Genomic DNA, 22,607 nt, shown 5'->3' with positions numbered 1-22,607 from the left:
GTGAAGTCAAATGCTTTTATTATGATAAATACTCTCCAGCATGTTCCAACAAAACTTCATGACGCTATTTACATTTTATGGGTTTATTTACATGTACTATCTTTGAAAAAAACTGATACAGATTCCTACCCTGGAGTTTCAACTTCTTAAAATCCTACTCAGATTTCCCCATTCCCCAAATTGCTTACAAAACTTAATCAATTCTGCCTGTAGAATCGATGTCTCTGTTTTCAAAACCTCCATGAATTTACCATGAATGTATGTATCATTAGTATCAAATCATTTGGCACCAATAAGTGGAACAAATTATGGGAATTGTTGCTACAACTAAGAAGCAGAGGAGTACCAGGAATGGGAAGGAGCCTGGTGAGCTCCAGAGCCTTCCAACAGAGGATGTCATACAACCTCACTGCACCTCGGTAGCCTCCTTAAAATAGAACAAGCGACCTCCCAACTAGGGGGTTGTAAATGTGATGATTAGAAGTCTTTAGAATTCTCTGTTATAAGAAACAGATTCAACCCTTGGCTTTGGACACGTTGGCAGCACCAGCTCCAAGGTCAGAGTTGAGAGTGTGCTAATCTGAACCACTGAGGCTCAATCAATCCATGAAAAAAACAGAAACATACACTTAATATCTGTCTATCTGTGTATCTGTAATATGTTATCATATAGTTATTATCTGTATCTATACATACAATTTCCTGCAAACTAAAAATAATCACATAATTTTGATAAGAGTATTAACAAAGCTATTTATTGCAAAGTTTACAAGTTATGGGAGAGACCGCTTTATAGAATGCTGTGAAGTTCAAATTTACTTGTGTTACTGGTCATATTAACCTCTTCTGTGTCCTGAAATAAAATCCTTGCTGTCATGATCCCTAGTCAAAAGCTAATTAAGACAGTGATTCCTGGGACGCCTGGGTGGCTCAGTTGGTTAAGCAGCTGCCTTCGGCTCAGGTCATGATCCCAGGGTCCTGGGATCGAGTCCCACATCGGGCTCCTTGCTCAGCAGGGAGCCTGCTTCTCCCTCTGCCACTGCTGCCACTCTGTCTGTGATCTCTCTCTGCCCCCCTCCTCTCTGATTTAAAAAAAAAAAAAAAAAAAAAAAGACAGTGATTCCTATACTGACCTAGGGCCCTGATCCACTCCAGGATGCTTTCAAATGTACCAGGTGATGATGCTGATTCACTCTCTCAGGAATAACACAGCCTTCTCACACCCCGCCCAGGGAGGAACTATTAACAATCCAAAGCTGCTCTGGGAACTGTTAACCTCCCAGTGTTGCTGAGGTCTCAGAGAAAGGAGATCATCACACCACCACTGAATAACAAAGTACTTCCAGAAGCAGGATTAGTTACCCTTCCACCTCAGGCAGGTCATCAGCAAAATGACCTTAAACAGACACTGCTGGCCATTGTCACTGTATTATTTATAATTGTCCCCTAAATTTGTTCATCTCACCTATCTGACAGAGTCTCAAATTTTGGAGGGCATCAGATTCATCTGTGGACTGAGGCCTTGCTAGCTTAAATTTCATACTCCATGGGTCCCTTAATACCTGCCAGAGTTCTCCAGTACCAGAGAACTCTCTCTCAGAGCAGAACAGATCTCTCTCTCTCTCTGACAAATAAATAAATAAAATCTTTAAAAAAAATTATCAGATTACTTGGAAACTGACTTTATTATCAGTTGTTTTAACTGATAATAATCTCTTCTTAATTTAATCTCTTTTTAGTAATATTACAATAAGAGAACAAAAATACTGTATAGAGTAGAATGCAAGGATAACACACCAGTCTATATTTTGCATGCCTTTTTAAATTTTTATTATTTTTATTATTTTATTTTATTTTTTAAAAGATTTTATTTATTTATTTGACAGACAGAGATCACAAGTAGGCTGAGAGGCAGGCAGAGAGAGAGAGGAGGAAGCAGGCTCCCTGCTGAGCAGAGAGCCCCATACAGGCTCCATCCCAGGACCCTGGGATCATGACCTGAGCTGAAGGCAGAGGCTTTAACCCACTGAGCCACTCCAGTGCCCCTGCATGCCTTTTTTCAAAGGCTGACATTACAACAAAATTTTTATGTGTTTGTAAAATTAGGAACGTATCAAGACATGCTTAAAAATCAAAATAATAAATCCAGTCAGGCTATTGAAAAGTGCCAGCACAGAGCACACTGTACCATATGACCTCTCTGCCCTTCTCACAAGGATAGTCAACCCTAAGCGCTGATGCTTTAAACTCACATAGTTGCATCCGATGTGTATAAATATTCATGTGTTAATACTCAGTAATGCCTTGATGACTCTTGAACCCCATTATGGGTTCTCGTAAGATAGCTGAACATGAGATGTTAGCCTCTCCAATCCTGGGTTAATAAGTTCATAAACCAAACTTCTAAAATGTACTTGAGTATCCACACTTCTCAGGAAATCCATGACTTTCCCAATGCTCCTACATAGAAAATGAGTCACAGAGGTGCATTTTGTTATAGAGTTGTCCAAAGGCGATTGAGATATAAAAAAATAGATGTAGGGGCGCCTGGGTGGCTCAGTGGGTTAAGCCGCTGCCTTCGGCTCAGGTCATGATCTCAGGGTCCTGGGATCGAGTCCCGCGTCGGGCTCTCTGCTCAGCAGGGAGCCTGCTTCCTCCTCTATCTCTCTCTGCCTGCCTCTCTGCCTACCTGTGATCTCTCTCTGTCAAATAAATAAAATCTTTAAAAAAAAAAAAGATGTAAATAATTTTAAAGATCTGAATTAAATCTCTCAAAGTGAGGCTAATTTAAATTGCCTCTTTAAATCTGGTTACAGCAAAGTATAGGGAATATAAGGGGAATGAAAAGACGCCACAGAGTTCATCATCTTTAGTCACGAGAAGGCTGCTATCCACAATGTCATAGCAAAAAAGGGCAGATTTTTAATAGATATAAGAAATTCTCTAACAACTTTGCTTTTTGTACATAAATGTTAATTTATAACATTAATCTACCATGGTAGGAGGAAATAAGATAATACTACATTTTAATCATTTACCAATTCACTTCAAATATTAAAAGAATAGAAATTTCATAAAACTGAAACCTCTTTGCAAAGGCATAGCTCAAGCACGCCTACCTAAACATTCCCTACAGAGGTTTTCCAGGAAGCTGTGTGTCAGAGATGCCCCATATTAAACAGTCCCTACCACTCCTCAGATATCCTAATTCAGTGATGCCTTTCTTTTCTTTTCTTTTCTTTTTTTTTAAAGATTTTATTTATTTGACAGAGAGAGAGAGAGAGAATCACAAGTAGGCAGAGAGGCAGGCAGAGAGAGGGGGAAGCAGGCTCCCTGCTGAACAGAGAGCCCTATGTGGGGCTCAATCCCAGGACCCTGAGATCATGACCCAAGCCAAAGGCAGAGGCTTAACCCACTGAGCCACCCAGGCACCCTGCCTTTTTTTTCTTAAATAAAGATTCATTTATTTGAGAGGGAGAGAGAAGGCAAGCACGTGCATGAGCAGAGAGGTTGGGGGGTTTGGGAGGTGAGGGAGAAACAGATTCCTTGCTGAGCAGGGAGCCTGAGGCTTGATTCCAAGACCCTGAGATCATGATCTGAGCCGAAGGCAGATGCTTAACCAACTGAGCCCCCCAGGCGTCCCAAGTGTTGACTTCTTATCTGATGAGAAGTCATGGGTGAGAAAAAATTTAATGGTTAAAAATATTTAAATAAAAGAGAAGTCAAAAGAGATAATAAGTCAAAGAGATGTTCCTATTGTCCTCAACAGAAGATGTAAAAAGGAAAGAGCAGAGCTGGGCATGAGGTGTGAGTATGAGGAAAGGTAATCATAGCCTCTGAAGAGGATGAAATGACAACCTACATAAAGTGAGGAAGGTTTAACTTTTCCTGTTTTTATTTAAAACTTTAGGGACAAAATAACTATCTAAATCTTTCTGCAAACTTTCACTTCTGGTTACCCTTGTCTACCAACACATTATTTCTAGAGAAGTACTGAAATGCATGTTTTTCAAAAAACATAAGCCTCATAGGATAGAAAACGGTAATTTTCAGAACTAGGTTACATTAACACACACGATCAATAAAATGCACATTTACACATTCCAAAAGAACATTACAGCTCTGGAAACATCCCAAGTTTATAAACAAGCTCGGTCATTCTAAGACATACAAAGGAAAAATATTTTTTTCTGCAAAAATAAACAACTTCACTCACTTGTATTGATGAGAAACTGATTTGACACACCAGGATGATCTACATCATGTATTGCACTGGCAAAAATTGCCGCAAGAATCTCCAAATCTGTAAACACAGCCTGTAAAATCAGACAGATAACATTATTATTCTGTAATAATACAATGAAAGGTATATACAAATTGCAAATTACTTCCTAGAACGTGTTGGACAACAGAATGAAGGCTCAAAATATTTAATAGCTTATTTTAAAAGTATTTAAGATGTTTAAGGATGTCCTGAAAATGTACATAAAATTAATGACATGAGCAATTATTTTCTTTCATTCAAACCAGGGACTCTCCATCTCAGCAGAATTGACATTTGGGGCCAGATTATTCTTTGTTGTAGGAGGCTATCCTGTACACTAGTATCAGGACCCCTGGCCTGAAGCATGAGATGTCAGAAGCTTCTATCTCCAACTTGAGACAGACAACAATGTCTCTACATATTATCAAATGTCCCTGGCAGGTGGGGGTCAGGGCAGGAGGAATAGGGAGGAACCACCCTCAGTAGAAAACCACTCACTCAAGATGATGAAATATTAACACAATTGACACAATTTTATGATAATATATAAAATATATTAGCAAATGAGAATCTTTCCCCCAAATGATTAAGAAAATCAAATTATCTTAATGAACATTCACTGGAACTTCTTAAAATCTGATAGAATTAAATATGTGTTTCTTTCTGAAAAATTCCATGAAAAATATCAAAACATTGTCTCTACTTTATAAATAATATCATCCTTTGAAATATAAATGTAGAAGGCATCAGGCTAAATTTCAAAGAAACTAACTAAAACTGAATAAGATGGATATACTTTATGGAATGTCTACTAGGTCATTTCAAAGAAGCAGTATCGTGAACAGATGAATCCCCAAAACTTTGATCAATCTTTGAAAAATTCATCAAAGACTGAACTGTTTATTAATCACAACATTTTTTCCCTATAACTCAACATACTTCCAATGAAGCCATTAATTTTCTCCCCTACCCACCCTCCAGTATAAAAGTTTAAGAGATGTTTATGAGTGGCAGGTAAGTGGTCTCAAAGTTTTAGAAAACAGATTTACCTCCAAAGCAGGTGTAGATAATAGCACGTGTGTCGACTGGACAACATCTGCAGCATGAATATTATTATGGTAGGCCACGTCAGCGTGGTAATGGTCTTCCAGAGTCATAAGGTATGTAATTAAAGTGTCTACTGGAATTTTAAATGTTTTTAATAAATCCCGTTCCTGTAGGAAAGGAAATCCTCTTAACATCTTGTTTTCACATAAAAACATTCTCCATAGATGTGGTAAAAGAAAAATGACACCAGTGTCCCCTATGGTTAACCCAGAAATAGAAATAGCACCCCTTGTAGTGTCTAGCGAGGGAAATGGAGACATTTTGAGAATATCCAGGGGTTCTGGGGACAAAGCAAGGGTAGGGTTGTCCTTCTGGAAGCCCATGTTGCTTTCCACAAGAGGTACGGTGTCAGGAATGAGCTGCCAACTGTCAAAGAGTCTGTGTCTGATAATCATGAAGGCAACTTTAACCCAGTATCACTGAATTAGCTAATGGATCACACCAACCAAAACTCAACATTTTCTCTAGGGTTGGAACATGCTATGCCAGTCCCAGGGTGTCTATAGTCTCAAGTCCTCATTTATATCCTAATCCTGAGCTGGGGCAAAAGCACAACAAGAAGGGGAAACTGATATGGAAAGGAGAGCAGTACAAGAAACAGCAATTCAAGAAATTATATGCTACAGTTAGTCACCAAGGGGCTTATTTATTTTTTAGTTCATACTCCACTCTATGCAAATCAGGATCATGTAGATGATTTTTAAACTCTTGCTTTAATGAATTGCTTCAATTTTCCCACATGACTTCTTGGAATGGAAAAAATAACAAAACTGTTTCAGCTATGTTTGACCCACACTCCGTACTTTGTTACTATTTGTCCCTTGGTAAAGGGGCAAATAAGAAAAAAAAAATCAAATATACAAAAAAGGGTGAATGGTAAAGAAGAGAAGACTCTAGCACATTTCACAGGCTAGACATTATGTCACCCAATAAAGGAAAGGTTTTAGAACTTAACCACATTACCTGAAAAATAGTATGCATGATAACAGTCAAAGGCCGGTTACCAGACAGCTCTGCTATTCTGAAAACATGAAGACCCCATTTGTTCACATCTTCTAGTTCCTGGGGTTACAGAAAGATTGAGAAAATTAGGAAGCAGAAGAAGAATATAAATCAATAAACAAATTCATTTAAATGTTACTGACTTTAACGTTTTAATAAAAAGAGTGTTAAAAAAACTCTTAATAAAAAGAGTGTTAGGTTTAAAAAAAAAAAAAAGATTCAGTTTAAATGTAATGGATGCACCTGGTAAGTACAGGCAAACTTTTAGGTAAACCCACTTAAATGTACTGAAAACTGAATAGTATGGCTTAACCTTACGACTCTGACAATACAATGTAGTTAGATACTTTTGCTATCAATTTCAAAGCCTTTTTTCAATATATGAAATCTATTTACAAAACCTTTACTATTCTCCTGAAACCCAAAAGATATAAAATATTTCTAACTCTTTAAGGTCAAACAATCTAAAAGGGAGATGTAAAAAAGCAACAAACACATACTCCAAACCACCTAAATCCACATATTATATATTAATAACCCTCAAATAATTTGTAAAGAGCTTTATAAAGTACTTTTCCACTTTCAAAGAAAAAGGACCCCACAGATTAATGAACTAGTCTACCTATTTAAAAGAGAAAGAATTAAAACTCATTAAAAGGCAACCCAACATATTATGACCACAATCCTTAAAATCATTGTACCTTGGCAAGGACATCCTCTTGTTCAGTTTTAACCCCAAATCTCGGGATGCTTGAATTCGTCAAACTGGAGCTGTGCATCAACTTCTTGACCCCACTGATCTGAGACATTGGCCTTTTCTTTTTCTCCTTTTCCTTCTGAGTTGGAGAAGGAATTTCCACTTCATGTTGCTTATCTGAAGAAATTTAGAAAAGGTTCTACATTTATTGTGAAGTCTACCTGAGTTGTTACTTTTTAATTATAATGTCTATAAGTGGACAGGTTTTCATTAATCATGACATGTTCCAGAAAATGTTTCCAAGAAACACTTCTTTTAGAGAAGTTGAGTATTTATAATCTGATGTGGACTTACTATAATACCCTCCAACACAAAACTGAGCAAATAAATCCCACTGCAAAATAATTAACATCAAATGTATTCAGTGGTTGCTAACTGCATGGAATGCTGTATACACACACACACACACACTTTTTTTTTTTTTTTTTTTGCAAGACTTATAATAGCAGACTTGGAAAAAGCAAAACATACTGGTTATTTCCACTGTTCATCAACTCTGTCCCTGTTTGAAATTCACTTAGTGACTTGGAAACTGCTTTTTCCAACTAAGGATTCTAGTTTTAATACCTATTTTGAAGAGGAAGGAATTTCATACATACTATAAAAGCAGCACTGGGTAAACCTAATGGCTTATTGAAATGGGTCATAATGTAAGAATACAAACAGTATATTTGAATGACTTATATTTTGCTATTTTATATTTTCTATACTAAAGTGAGATAATGCTTATGATATAACAAGTGGAACACAGGAAATTTCCAGTATCATCTGATAAGGAACTGTCAGATGTAATTGTTGTTTTCAAATAAAAGACATTAGATGTCTCAATATTTTCATTAACTATTTCAAGGCAGTGAGCTCCTCTAACTCATCCTTGCATGTAGCATGTGTTCAATAAATGTCTCTTTAGTGAAAGTGCTAATTAGATATCACAGCAATTTTGTTTTGAAAGTAAATTCAAATCAAGGATGTGTTCATATTGATGACTTTCACTAAATGAATTTTCTCTTTGTGGATGGGGGGTGGGGTGGTGTCTCAGTCCACTACACTGTCAACTATTATTTTCAGCAAGCTTTTCTTTAGTGGTTGTATTATATCTGCCTCATCAGTCTACCAGGCTTGGTGTTCATTAGACTATAACTCATTATGGCAGGGACCATTTCTAATTTATCATTACCAAATGCCCAGCAGTGTCTGGAATTTAACAAGAATTTGTTGAGTGCATGTGTAGATCTCTCTGTAAAACACATTTTATGGTTTAGTACTTTGGAAAAACTGGGAACCTATAACTTTAATCCAGAGAATCACCAAAGTCCTGAATAAATTTAAAAGATAAAAAATGTACTTTGTCATCTTAGATTCTAAACCTTAGAGGCTCTGACATTCAAATTATTAATAGGATAAATGAAAACAAATGAACTGAATTCCTAATACTCGTTTGGTTTCCAAAATGATTTGGTGTCCTAATCCACCTCCAAAAACAAACAACTCAAAAGAAAACTTTAAAATTGTATTTAAATTATTATTCTCACCTAAGAATGTGTTTGATATATACTCTGACACTTGATTTCCAGACCGACTCATTTCAGAGAGATGGGTGAGCTCCCGATTAAGCATCCTTTTAAACTGAAAAACAGAAAAATAAAATGAAGCAACCTAAGAGGAACGTGTAATTGAGGTAACATGAGCATACTGTAAGATACAGAAAACATGCCCAAGAATTTTTAAATTGTCCTGACAGTTTAGATCAGTGAAATCCAATAGAACTTTCTATAATGTTGTAAAGTTCTAGAATTTGAGTTGTCCGTTACTGTAGCCACTAGTCACATATGCCTATCAAGCACTTGAAATGTGGCTAGGTGAAAATGAGGAGCTGAATTTTGAATTTTATTTCATTTAAATTTAAATTTAAGTAGCCACATGCAGCACAGATTTAGATACTCAAGGACATTAATTAAGGGAGGGAAGGAATAAAAAAAAATCAGGTGTATATTAGTATTCAGAGAAGGAAAAAACCTAATTTATTGGTACACATATGCGCTGCCACACAACAGAAGATGATTTATCAATTAATTTGTCATTTGCAGAAATTAATATGTATACTGGTTAGAGGTTAAAATGTTGTCTTTTACCCCAAAGCAAAAGTGAATAGATTTATTTGAGTATTCTTTCAGAACTTTAGAGAAGTAAAATATTTGGATACTATATACTTTTTCCTTTTAAAGTATTTCCAAGTAGAAGGAAAAAGATCTTTTGTTTCTTAATATCCATGGGATTTACCAATCCATTTCTCTAAAGTCACATAAATACAAAACTGGTCAATTTTCAATACTCAACTTCATTATTTTACAATTTATTTTACTGATGCCATAGTGTCTACTTTATCCTAAGAAACACTGGAATTAACTTATAACCATTGCATAGCATTACCCAAATCCAAGATTTTCCAAGACGTTATGCTTTTCCATCTTTCAGCTCTTTGTTATTATGTTTTCTTTTGATTTCCCAAATAGCCCAGATGGTCTTTAAGTATGCCTTAATACTTCTCTTAACATACAGAAACAAAAATTTTTTCTATTACATAGATTACTATTAGGTATTTGATCAAAAAAGTCAAACACATTTTACTCTAATGTTCAGTAGCTTTTAGAATTTTATATTTCACCATAAATTCTCCTTTAAATCTTGGGAAAAGAGAGTAGTAAATTCACCATTTAATAATGTTTGAAATGTAATTCTAATTCAGTATTTAGTTTATTAGAATTTATGAAAAAATCTTGCTTCTCAGGATAATTTATGCCAAGGTGTCCTAACTCAAAACAATTTGGCAAATCACTTCCAAAGTCAGTCTTATTGACCATTTAGATTAGGTACAGCATTTTTTCACAAAAGTACTGAGGGAGATCAATAAAAACATTCCAACAGACTGCAGAATGTAAGAAATGTGTATTAGCTTTCTCCTGTGGCCAAAACTGAAGAACTGGCCATAACCAGTATTAATTTTTCTGGTTGTTAATTTATAGGTCTCAGGAGCTTACTCTCGAACTCAGAAACATAAAGTTCATTTTTTTGTTCATTTATTTTTTTCAATAACATTTTTCTGATTATAAAGTGCATGCAAGATAGAGAAAATCTAGAAAGCTATATAGAAAAAATTAGAAATCATTTATATTGCCATTGCTCAGAGATAACCATAGATAATTACCAATATTTCCGTCTATGTCTTTTTTCCCAACATTTATTTGCCTATATTTTAAAATGGCATCATGCAGTGTACAAAACATAGGCTGCTGCCTGTTTTCACTCAGCATTATACATTATTATCTGCTGGGAAAAATCTGGGTCTCCTAAGAATATTCATGAAGACATTTATAATAGCATTCAAAACATTTTCTGTCCGTTTTTCATAAAGCTATATTGAGTTAAGTTATACGCTAGTAACCAATTAAATGAGCTAACGGAAACTATCTTGTTTTTTGCCTGGCACATGGCAGGTGCTTAACACTGAGTTCCTTCTATCTCCCAGTTCCCTGGGCCTTTTATAGTGATAGCTGATTTTCATCATTGCAGGACAAACAGATGGAAGATCTGAATCGTTATGCCCACAAAAAAATACACATTTAAACATTTAGTTCCCCTACCCATTCCAGGAAGTAATTTAGGATATTATTCACATAGGAGATGATAACTAAGCTTCAAAATTATAGCAAAAATACAATTAGCAAGGCCTGAAGGTACATAAATCCTTTCTCAACAAATGAAATTTACTCTTAGAAAAATATACTCTTTAGGCAAACAAAATCAAAAGAGACTCTGCTAAACATTTAAAACATATAGTGAGTGAAATATCTCTCTGACCTGAAATTGTCTGTGATATGACTTAAAAGTTGCCAGTAAGAACTGCCTGGTCCTGACAAAGTATGTTTCAGGAAGGGGGGGCATGCTAGGCAGGCCTCTCAGCCTCTCCTAGGCTCTCTTCAGTCTATTCAGCCACTGCTGTCTACCTGCCCTCCATGCATTTCTCTCCGTGTAACTAAAAAATGATGTAAGCCTGAGGGTAGGGGAGGATGCAGTTGGAAAAGTTAGATAGGGATCCAGTTTTTCCATAAAACTACCTTCTAACTTGGAAGCAACCTAGTATGAGGAATGTGTTGCCATATGCCCAGTAGAAAAAATTATATGGTACCTGCAGATACATAATACAAATTATTGGATTCTCTGGAATAATATAAATAAGGAATTGTAATTTTCCTGGCAGTTTGTTTATATAATCCCTCAAACAGCCAGTCAATACAGATAACTAAGGGAAAAAATGCCAGTGCAAGGAAATCTATTCTACAGACTGATAAATTATAGGTTGTACACACACTGATTATATCTGCACATATACATCTATTCCCAGACTATCTTTATGCTGTTGTTCAAAACCCAGAAGTGTGGGGTGGAGAAACCCTTCAGTGCACACCTATATCCCTGCCAAGGTTTGTCAGGTGCTCTAAGGAAGGCAATATTTCCTTTTAACATGATTAAAATAGACAGTATTTTTAGCAGTCCTCTTTCATAGCAAGGGAAAGGGTGTGGGAGATTTCTTAAAGACAATTTTCAGAGTCAATTCAGTTATAACATAGAGCATTTTCTAAAAGGAGTTAAAATTGCTTCCTTTTTTTTTCTATTGATTTAAAACTTTCAGGGAAGCTAAATTAGTAACTTACAGTATGATTTTGGAGTGTAGAGCTGGCTGTACTAAAGAACAAGACATGGAACAATTCAACAATCATTTTAAAATGTAAGTGGAATTTCTCTCATGAAGATAACTATATACCATTTATTAGGGTGACTGCACAAAAATATCATGAAAGGAAAATGATTAGAAAAGGTAATAAAATGTTTTTCCCAGAACACTGCTACAGTCCTTAATTTAAAGATTTAGGAGAGATACAATACAGAACTGATTTAAAAACAAAAAACAAAAAACAAAAAGAACCCACCAAAAAACTGGTTGCAAGTTGCAGAACAATTTAATTGAGCATTTAGATATTTTAAAAAGTGACCTCTAAATATTTTCTGTTGATGAGTTATTCTGATTGCTTTTAGTCTAAACAGTATGAAATAATCAATAGAATCACTGTTCCAAAAATGAAAAAAAGAGGAAGATTTAAGTGAATGCTTTTTCGAATCCTTTGTTCTCATTATGCATAAGAATGTCTGCGTGCAGCATGTAAAGCATAAACAAAAAATGAAAATACATTTGAAATCAAGTCTATATTTTGCTTTTTAAACTCCCATTTTCAAATTTATGTTCTACACTTAAAACTGTTGAGGAAGAAAAATTAAATAATAAAATAAAATTAGAGTATTCTTAAATAATAATCCCTGTATGCCAATGTCGTGGGTACATTTTATAGTCTCCTAGTATATAATTAAGAAGGTGGTAAAGGTCAAACATTAAGAAAATGCTTATCCTGCCCCACCCCTGCCCCAGCCAATATTCTGCTAAAAATCATTTGAATATGCTGCGCTGTGATATATTACAAGTTTGGTAGATATCAGCATTAAAAGCTAAAACAAATACTGCATTGGCTGTATAAAAATAAATCTGTCAAAATGCATAAGACTAAATATATTTATATTTGCCCTTCTTACGTGTTTTTAGCAGCATACTATTAAAACATAAACAAGGCTGGCCAGCAACAATTTTCCTCAAAAATACAAGCTCTATAACTATTTAGATTCTTGGAAGTGTTGTTCATAATCATAATACAAATATGAAGTCCTTCAAAGCATATAAAAAATGAGCTGTCTGAAAGCTAAGAGATGAGTTCTAGGGAGATTATGGATTTTCCTTTATTACTTTCTATATTTTTCTGTTCTAAAAAAATTTTTAAGCCAAAAATGGCTAACAAAATTCAAATAATAGGAAATCTGCATATTTCAAAACAATTAAAAAAATCTGGGCCATCCGCTGACTTAAAAGGAAGTGGGGAATCATGACTCGTTGGACAACTAAAACTGAAATAAGTTTTTTTAGAATGTGAGAAAATTTCATAGCAAAGGGAAGATGTTCTTTTGAAAAGAAACAAAGAAAATGAAAAATATTTCAGTCTGAGTCCTTAAAGAAATGGAAAAGAATTCTTAAAAATTATGTATTTTGATTGGCTCAAATGTTCAAGCAGAGATTTCAAGTTCTGAAGTGATGCTTCATTTAGGGCTAAAAAAGGTTTCTCTACTTCCTGCTTCTGTTACAGAGATCAGATCGCCAGGCTAGCATTACCATGAGACATGCAAGAGGCTTGCCAAGCAGAGCAGAATCTTAGTAAATTCAGTGTATTATTTCATTTCCTGAGATTAACAAACAAAGCAGTATCAGATGAACTTATATATTTCTTCCAGTTTTACAAATAGATAATCAAGTTTTCATCTTAATAATATATCACTTAAATAGTTAAGTAATGTCACTTTTTAAGGTCATCTAGAGCTTTATATCCAAAGATGAAAAAAAAAAATACTCATCAGCTTAAAGTGGTATAGATTTTTATAAAGAGCCACGAATTAATTTTCATGAACTTTAAGTGCTACAAATGAACTGGAACCCAATTACTTAAATCAGTGTGTAAGTAACTGGACCCAATAATTTATTTCTAATGATTTTGTTTGATTACCTTGATATTTAAAAGCACAACTCAAATCTATACTCTATGACAAAAAGAATCAGTGCACATTAAAAAGCTATTTTAACATGCAAACTATAACTAATAATAGTCATACATTTTCTGTTATCTTGACCACTAAAAACACATATTGCTTCTGTAGTTCACATCTAAGGAAAAAAATAACACTGCTTACAAAGCTAAGCTCCATTATAATTTATTAAAATTATGTTATATAATCAGAGCAATTAGGAGCTAAATAAATCTTACCTTTATGTAGCCCCAAGACACTGACAGTAAATAGTTTGCTTCAGGCATTTTTGATTGATTTTATAAAGAAACAGTAAGTTCTAAAATATGTATATCTTCAAAACCTTGATACTTTTAACAATATCCGCAAGCCATAGGGTGGATTTTTAAAGATTTTTAGTAATTAAGTATACACAAGGAAGCCTTGCATTAGATCCCATCCAGTCGTCTTCCCATTGAACACATGCCATTTGTAAAACTCCAGAATGGAACAGAATTCTACAACTATTCTGAATAAAGGAAATTCATGTGGTAAAGAAATATCTAACCATCTAAGGGTCTGCATCTTTTTCTCCCTGAGCTCCAAGGCTTAATGAATAATGTATGTCAAGATGCTTAGCTGCAAGAAAGACTAGTTCTGTCAAAAGCTACCAAATAAGGAACTGCAGGGAAGCCAGAAAGAGTGACAAGAAACCCCTCCCATAAAAGCCCAACTATGCACCAATCACACTCCGTCACTGGGTCTATCAGTGCGGGGCGGGGAGGGGGGGGCGGCGGGGCGGTGTGGACTCAGAGCAGGCTGTATCGTGATTGGTTGGCAGAGGCGAACCTCTGGGGAGGAGGTTTTCCTCCTCACCTCTGGTAAACGCCATTTAATAATGGTATCCCTATAGCTGAGGCTGCCGAATAAAAAGATGAATGGGGTTTCCCGCCCGCAGATGATGAATAATGACCATAAAACTCTTCAAAATTCATGGTTCATTCTAAAATAAGGATTGCCTATCTTTCTGGAATCCTTCCTATGAGTTTTAATATTCTCTGACTTCTCTTCAAAATAAAAGCTGCTTTGAAAAAGGCCATTAGGCATTTTAACCCTCCCTCTCGCAAATCCAAACCAAGTGGCTTCCCTGGTGACACAGATATAAGCGAAGTTTTTCCTCCGCCCAACATAAGAGCATAGTGTGATTATAAAATACAATCAATGTCCAGAATTGACAAATGGGAAGGATACATTTCCTCACCTGTGTGGGTTGGCTGTTCTTAGGTCCTTTTGTTTCTATTGTTACATGTGGCTGAGTTCCACAACCTTAGAAATCTAAGGGTGGGGCGATTTATCATAATTCTGATTGCAAGGGGTGGGGGTGGGGGTGGACTGAAAGCTAAAGCACTGTGTATGGTTGAAGAATGCAAAATTCCCAGTACAGATTTTAAAATCTGTATTTTGACCAAAAGAGAATATTGTGCATAAAGTTAAGAATGGTATTAACAGCAGCTCTTAAAGGAATATAGCATTAAACTCCAGTAATCAGGGCTTTCACAAAGCTAAGAAATCTAAGTTATTTATTTATTTATTTATTTTAAAAAATGTTTATTTATTTGAGAGAAAGAGAGAGAGATCACAAGTAGGCAGAGAGGCAGGGGAAGGGCTCCCTGCTAAGCAGAGAGCCTGATGTGGGGCTCAAACCCAGAACCCTGGGATCATGACCTGAGCCGAAGGTAGGGGCTGAACCCACTGAGCCACCTAGGTGCCCCGAAATCTAAAAGATTTTAAAGAAAAACAATCTTTTCTATCTGGCTTGGTGCAGTATTATTCTTACACTTGTATGTTTAAGACTTATGGGTAAAAAAACAAGGGAAGTCTAGCTTTTACTTTATTTTTGCATAAAATTCCATCCTGTTTCCTTCCTCCTCATCTCTATCTCAAAGCACTTAACTGCTTTGAGCTTCTGTGACGTGCTAATATTGTTACTTTTCAGTTCTATTGCATTTGCTTTGTCTGTTTTAGATAGGGCACACATCAGAACATCCATGTAATACTCTTCCTCTTTGAATCTGTAATCGTCCTTTGCTTGAAGTCTTCAGGGCCAGTTCACACCTATTGTGTTAATTTCCTAAATTCCTCTTAATTCCTTACAAAAGAAAAAGAAAAATGAAACCCCAAAAGGCCAATAAAAATGACCAGAAGAATACAAATAGGTCCTCCACTTTCCTAGTCTTTTATTCTCCTTAAGTTGTCACAAGTGTTCGACAATGTACTCTCTCCATTCTCCTTCAGTTCTAGGATCCTCAACTGCTCTGGCTTTCTCCCCACTTCTCTGACCATGCCTTCTTTGCCTTCTGTTCATCCTCTAACTTGGGATATCCACAAGACTCTGTCCTAGGACACACTCTTCTGTGACTACTTCTTACATGAACTGCAACGCCATATTTCCAAATGACTAAGATTCCTTCCCCCGTTGAATGCCCTGCCACTCATCACAGACTTTTCCAAAACTGATGGATCCATTTTTTCTATTTAAAGTAGTTCATACTTAACAACTCCCATTTCAGTCAGTGGGCTCATGTTTCAGTATCACAGACTGAAATCTATGACTCTTTGTTACCATTCAATAGGAATTTCATGTGAGTCAGCCACCATACGATGTTTACTATAATTCATCTAACTGGATCCTTGAATAACCCTAACATGTTCCCCATCTACATCACCTTCCCTCCTTCATCAACTTTATTATCATGTTTTATCTTTTATAAAATGCTTTTTTATTTACTCTTCTTTCCCACCCTAACTCCCATCATCTAAATCCAAAGGCTGAATGCCTGAGAGAAATGGAAAACGTCTTCAATATCATCTCCTCTAATCCCCTCATTTCCACATAAAGTGAGACCAGGAAAGAGAAAAAGATTTTTCCAAGTTCACCCAGGTACCAAGTACAAAGGCTTTGAATTCAAATCCTTTAGTGCATAATCTTTAACAAATAATCTCACCTTTTATTTTTTTTTAAGATTTTATTTATTTATTTGATAGATAGAGATCACAAGTAGGCAGAGAGGCAGGCAGAGAAAGGGGGAAGCTAAGCAGAGAGCCTGATGCGGGGCTCCATCCCAGGACCCTGGGATCATAACCTGAGCTGAAGGCAGAGGCTCTAACCCACTGAGCCACCCAGGCACCCCTAATTTCACCTTTTAGTGTTCCGGTTTCTTCATCTGTAAAACTGGGTTATTAGGGTACCTAGTCTCCAAAGATGCCTCCTAATGAGTCACTTGACCCTACACTGACTGAATTTAAGCTGACTTGTATAACCAACAAGTAGTTCTGTCACAAGAAATGGAGGCTGTAAGAGGTCTTGAAGCTTTCACCTTGGTTGACTTGAATAGACCATTAGGATCCCAGAGCCACCCTGTTAGCAAGTCTGAGTATTCTAATACTGCCATGCTATGAGAAAGCCCAGGCTAACATTATGAAAAGGCTGCAGAGAGAGTGTGGGGGGCGGTGGATGAGAGAGACAAGGAAAGTAAATATATGCCCAGACAATCTCTACCTATGCCAGCCATCCTAGCCCGGAGCCAGAACTGACAGTGAAGAGACCATCTTAGTCATCCTGACAGTGGAGCCTTTAGATGACTCCAGGCTTAGCTGCCATCTGACTAAAACCACATGAGGGACTTAAAATGAGAATGTCTAAGCAAGCCAAGTTAGCCCATAAAACAAATTCTAAAAAAAGCAAACTGATATTTTAAGCCACTAAGTTTTAAGTCATTTGTTTTAGAGCAATAAATAATTAGAACAGTTATTATGAGGATTAAATGATATATGCAAAGCACTTAAAACAACATCTGGTACATACTGACAAACAGGTATTAGGTGATGATGATGATGATAATGATGATGAAAACAATTATGTGGATTATGATAACCACACCCATTATGGTGACTAGATTTTTTTTTAATTTTTAGTTTTTTTTAACTTATAATGTATTATTGGCCCCAGGGGTACAGGTCTGTGAATCGCCAGGTTTACATACTTCACAGCACAGTGACTAGATTTTTTAACTCTAAGGCTTATCCTGTGTGTGTGTGTGTGTGTGTGTGTGTGTGTGCGTGTGTAATTTATCATGTCTTTTTGTTTTTTTTTTAAAGATTTTGTTTATTTATTGGATAGAGAGAGAGAGAGATCACAAGTAGGCCAAGAGGCAGGCAGAGAGATGGGGAAGCATGCTCCCTGCTGAGCAGAGAACCCCATGCGGGGCTTGATCCCAGGACCATGAGACCCTGGGACCATGACCTGAGCCGAAGGCAGAGGCCCAACCCACTGAGCCACCCAGGCACCCCTTATCATGTCTTTTTAAATGATGTTTTATTTTAACTGGATCATATCATTATGCATCTCAGACCCAAAACACAATACTTGCTTCTTAGCTCATCCTCTTTGGCTTTTCTCCTTCTCATCCCATACTTATCTCTGCTGCCAGACCAATTTTTGTCAAACCCAGCCTCAGCCTGCCACTCCATAGTTATTACCTAACAAGCCGGCATCACCTGCCTCCTCACACCCATATTTCTCTGTGAGCTCCAGAACGATAACCTCCAGCCCTAATCCCCAACTCTAAGCCCATCTCCAGCTTGCTCTTTACATTCATGCTCCCTTACTGAAAGTCTAGTGTTCTACCCAGCTCTATGATTCAGCAGATAGTCCTGTTTTACTTTCACTGAATTCACTGCCTAGAATACCCTCTTTCTTCTACTCCATTTCCTTCAGGCTGGTTTTTCAGAAAAAGTTAGATTCAAATCATTCAAAATACGTCTCAAGACCAAATTATCTCAGCCCCTCTCCAAACTTTATTTTGCACTCACTCTTTTATTTAATTAATCCTTACCAAGCTCCTACTGTGCGTCAGGCACTGTCCTGGATAATGACGACACAGCAATGAACAAAGTGAAGGTTTTTCACCTGGAGTTTACATTCGACAACTGAGTCAACAAATACATACTGTATGTCACGTGGTGCTAAATTCAATGGGAAAAAGAAAGGATAAGAAGGCTATGGCATGTTAGTGATAGAGGTTCCTATAGTATAAAATGATCAAGGAGAGCCTCTTTGATGAGATGATATATGCTCAGAGACCTGAAGAAAGAGAGGGAGGAAGGCACGTGAACATCTAGAGCAGTTGAGAAAGGGGAGCCAAGTAAAGGGAACATCAACATCAAAAGCCCTGAAGATGGGAGCATTCTTGGCGTGCTTCCAAAGAGCAGAGTGTGTGCCATACAATGTCATTTACATCCAAATTATCCTTTCTATCCACCCATCAAACTATTTTATTCTTTCACTAACTTCAAACTAAGTTACTTCTTTCTTTTTTTATAGCAAATATTTTTATCCTGATAAAAAATTCCTACTTTTCCAATATACGCACTTCACTAAATACATCCATATATACTAAATAACCCTAGACACTTTAAAAAAATCCATATAGTGGGTTATCAGTAACATAAAGGAAAAATAGAAGTAATTATATTACATACTGCAAAATATAAATGCTTATACATAAGTATACTAGAAAAAAAAGGTAGTTAAAAGTTGAGATCTTATTATCACTTACTGTGTGACATTGACAAAGTTATCTAAACTTTCTGAGCTTATTTTATCTTCAGTTTACTCATCTAGAAAATGAGAATAATAATTAGCATCTACCTTATAATGTGCTGTAAGAATTAGCTGGTACATAGACATAAAGCACTTAGAACAGTAAGTGCTTTGCAAGTGTTTGCTCTGCTTCCTATGGAGAATTGCCATGAATATGACAGCAACATGGAAATGATGAATACAGGAATACTGTATTAGGAAGATAATCTTTTCCCAAAATGGTGAATGATTTTTGAAAGGTTGCAGATGTAACAAAGAACAATTCTCCTTCAGTATACACTGTGGTTACATTACTGAAAAAATTAGTGTGGATTAAAATCATGTTAAAATATTTTGTTTTTATATATAAAAAAGTAGTTGTGTTCTAGGCTCAGATAATTCTAAGTGAATATTTCACCGGCTTGAATGGTTTATTGTGACACAGAAAAATTCCTCCTTGGTGAAGGACTATCCCATGTATTCCAGGACACCTAGACCCTGGCTTCTGCCAATGAAAGCCCAGCAGGTCTCCCCAGTCACTGCATCCTGTAATTTCCTAAATCTTTGTCAGTGTTAAGAATCACCGTTCCATGGGTGCCTGGGTGGCTCAGTGGGTTAAGCCGCTGCCTTCGGCTCAGGTCATGATCTCAGGGTCCTGGGATCGAGTCCCGCATCGGGCTCTCTGCTCAGCAGGGAGCCTGCTTCCCTCTCTCTCTCTGCCTGCCTCTCCATCTACTTGTGATTTCTCTCTGTCAAATAAATAAAAACAAAATCTTAAAAAAAAAAAAAAAAAAAAAAGAATCACCGTTCCAGTTACTTCAACTGTCTTGAACTTTGCCTCTTCAACCAGGGTAGAGGATCCTTCAGGCAAGAAAGATATCTTATTCTTTTTTTTACCTTTTCCAAAATAATTAATGGACCACAGGCATAAAAGAGTCAACTGTAAACCCCTAATCTGCTGTAGTAGAGGAGATAATAGTAATGATAATAGTAGTAGCAATAATTACAATAACGTTAAATAAAAAACATTAAAGGCGGTTTTCCCTATTTCTAGGTAATGAGTCTTTTTTTTTTAAAATATTTTATTTATTTCTTTATTTAATTTGAAAGAGAGAGCGAGGATGAGCAGAGGAGGGGCAGAGGGAGAAGTAGACTCTCTGCTGACCAGGGAGCCCATAGTGGGGGCTCAATCCTAGGACCCTGGGATTATGACCTGGGCGTAAGGCAGACACTTAACAGACTGAGCCATCCAGGTGTCCCTGAAATCTTTCTTTTCTTAAATTCTGAGGTAAATCAAAATTCATTTCATTTGTCTCATTATCAAAGCCTAACTAGATGCTCCTTTCCTTTGCCACGTAGTAGAGATGGCAGAAAGAGTCTGGCCAACCCAGAGAAGAAATAAGGATGGGGCCAGAGAAATATAATTCTTAGAATCAGACTAAGCTTCTGACAGTTTTAATGGGGAAGCCGGAATCTGTTAAAGCATCAGTTAAGACCTACTATGGACCAAGAGCTTTGTATATCTTTTTTTTTTTTAGCTTTGTATATCTTAATGCTAACCTTTGCAACATATTGGTAAGATAGCTATTATCCTCTCTCTATCTGTGAAAACACAGATAGAAACTCTTAAAAATTCACTAACCTGCCCAGTATATGACAGAACTGACAGGCCAGGCCAGGTCTCTCTTTTAGTCTTTGCTCTTTATAGCGTGAGAGTTGGTCATCATATAATTAGGTATTCGCCAACTCCTTGATAAATGATATGAGTTTAGGAGTGGACTCATTTATCCTTAATTTTTTCTTAAGTTTATTTATTTATTTACTTATTTTAGTAATCTCTGTAACCCAATGAGGGGCTCAGACTCATGACCCTGAGATCAAGAAGTGCATGCTCTTCTTTTTTTTTTTTTTTTAACTTTTAAATTTTTAAATAAACATATAATGTATTTTTATCCCCAGGGGTACATGTCTGTGAATCACCAGGTTTACACAGTTCACAGCACTCATCATAGCACATAACCTCCCCAATGTCCATATCCCCAACACCCTCTCCTGTTCCCCACCCCCCAGTAACCCTCAGTCTGTTTTTTGAGGTTGAGTCTTTTATGGTTTATCTCCCTCCCAATCCCATCTTCTTTCATTTTTTCTTTTCCTACTCCCCAAACCCCCCCACATTGCATCCCCACTTCCTCATATCAGGGAGATCATACGATAGTTGTCTTTCTCTGACTGACTTATTTCGCTAAGCATAATATCCTCTAGTTCCATCCACGTTGTTGCAAATGGCAAGATTTCATTTCTTTTGATGGCTGTATAGTATTCCATTGTATATATTTACCACATCTTCTTTATCCATTCATCTGTTGATGGACATCTAGGTTCTTTCCATAGTTGGGCTACTGTGGACATTGCTGCTATAAACATTCAGGTAAGAAGTGCCTGCTCTTTCTAACTGAGCCAACCAGGCTTCCCAATTTAGCCTTAGTCTTTGTGCTGATTTACAATGTCCTGAATTAAAGAACCACTGATCCTATTATTGTTGTCAGATCTCCAGACAGCATGGATCCTACTAACTAGTGAAGTCAGGAAGCTTGTGCCCAAAGACAGGCAGCGTCGCCTGATAAGGAGAGCTCTTGACATTTGGGGCAGTGAACACTTAGATGTGGGAGTGTTCCATGAACAAGACATGCATGCTCTTGCACAAAGCGAGACATATTTCCTGACTGGTGGTCTGCTATGCTCAAACACTCAAATGATGTATACACAAATGTATGTACGCATATACTGAAATTAAAAAAAAATTATCATTTCCTTTTTCTGTTTTTCCTAATAATACTCCTCAAAATCTCTAGATACCACTCCTCTTTCATTCTTCATTTTCTCAGTCCTTAAATGAGACACCAAGCAATCAAACTTTCTGAAGTATTTTAGGATATTTCAGGATACTTAAAATTCTGCTTGTTAGAGTTGAGGCTTTGATATTTTAACCAGTGCTGGAATAAGTGACTTTGCAACAGATATTAAGACACATTTTTGATTAGGGAAAAAGAAAAAACAGACAAACCAAACTATGAGGAAACTGAGTCTCAGAAGTCAAATTATTACCCAAGGTCACAAAGCCACATTGCAGAGCCAGGATTTAAACCCATACTGTCCAGCTACAGTCAGGCATGATGTCA

General features: G+C 36.5%; 1 protein-coding gene across 12 annotated transcripts in view; it reads right to left on the bottom strand.

Moving 5' to 3' along the window:
• PDE4D (phosphodiesterase 4D) overlaps positions 1 to 22,607 on the bottom strand; it is a 1,483,850-nt gene that overhangs the window by 10,937 nt on the left and 1,450,306 nt on the right. For 10 of the 12 annotated variants that reach the window (XM_032334877.1, XM_032334875.1, XM_032334876.1 and 7 more), the window contains 5 exons: positions 8,663 to 8,756; positions 7,075 to 7,247; positions 6,335 to 6,433; positions 5,314 to 5,478; positions 4,217 to 4,316 (listed from right to left, as the gene is read on the bottom strand). In XM_032334877.1, coding sequence (XP_032190768.1) covers positions 4,217 to 4,316; positions 5,314 to 5,478; positions 6,335 to 6,433; positions 7,075 to 7,247; positions 8,663 to 8,756 — 631 coding nt within the window. Of the gene's footprint in view, positions 1 to 4,216; positions 4,317 to 5,313; positions 5,479 to 6,334; positions 6,434 to 7,074; positions 7,248 to 8,662; positions 8,757 to 14,047; positions 14,463 to 15,048; positions 15,351 to 22,607 lie in introns of those variants that run through there. The other 2 variants (XM_032334886.1, XM_032334884.1) reach the window with 2 other exon arrangements.

The sequence above is a fragment of the Mustela erminea genome, chromosome 3, assembly GCF_009829155.1.
Source record: "Mustela erminea isolate mMusErm1 chromosome 3, mMusErm1.Pri, whole genome shotgun sequence".
NCBI classification, from domain to species: domain Eukaryota; kingdom Metazoa; phylum Chordata; class Mammalia; order Carnivora; family Mustelidae; genus Mustela; species Mustela erminea.
This window is presented reverse-complemented; position numbering and strand designations above follow the sequence as displayed.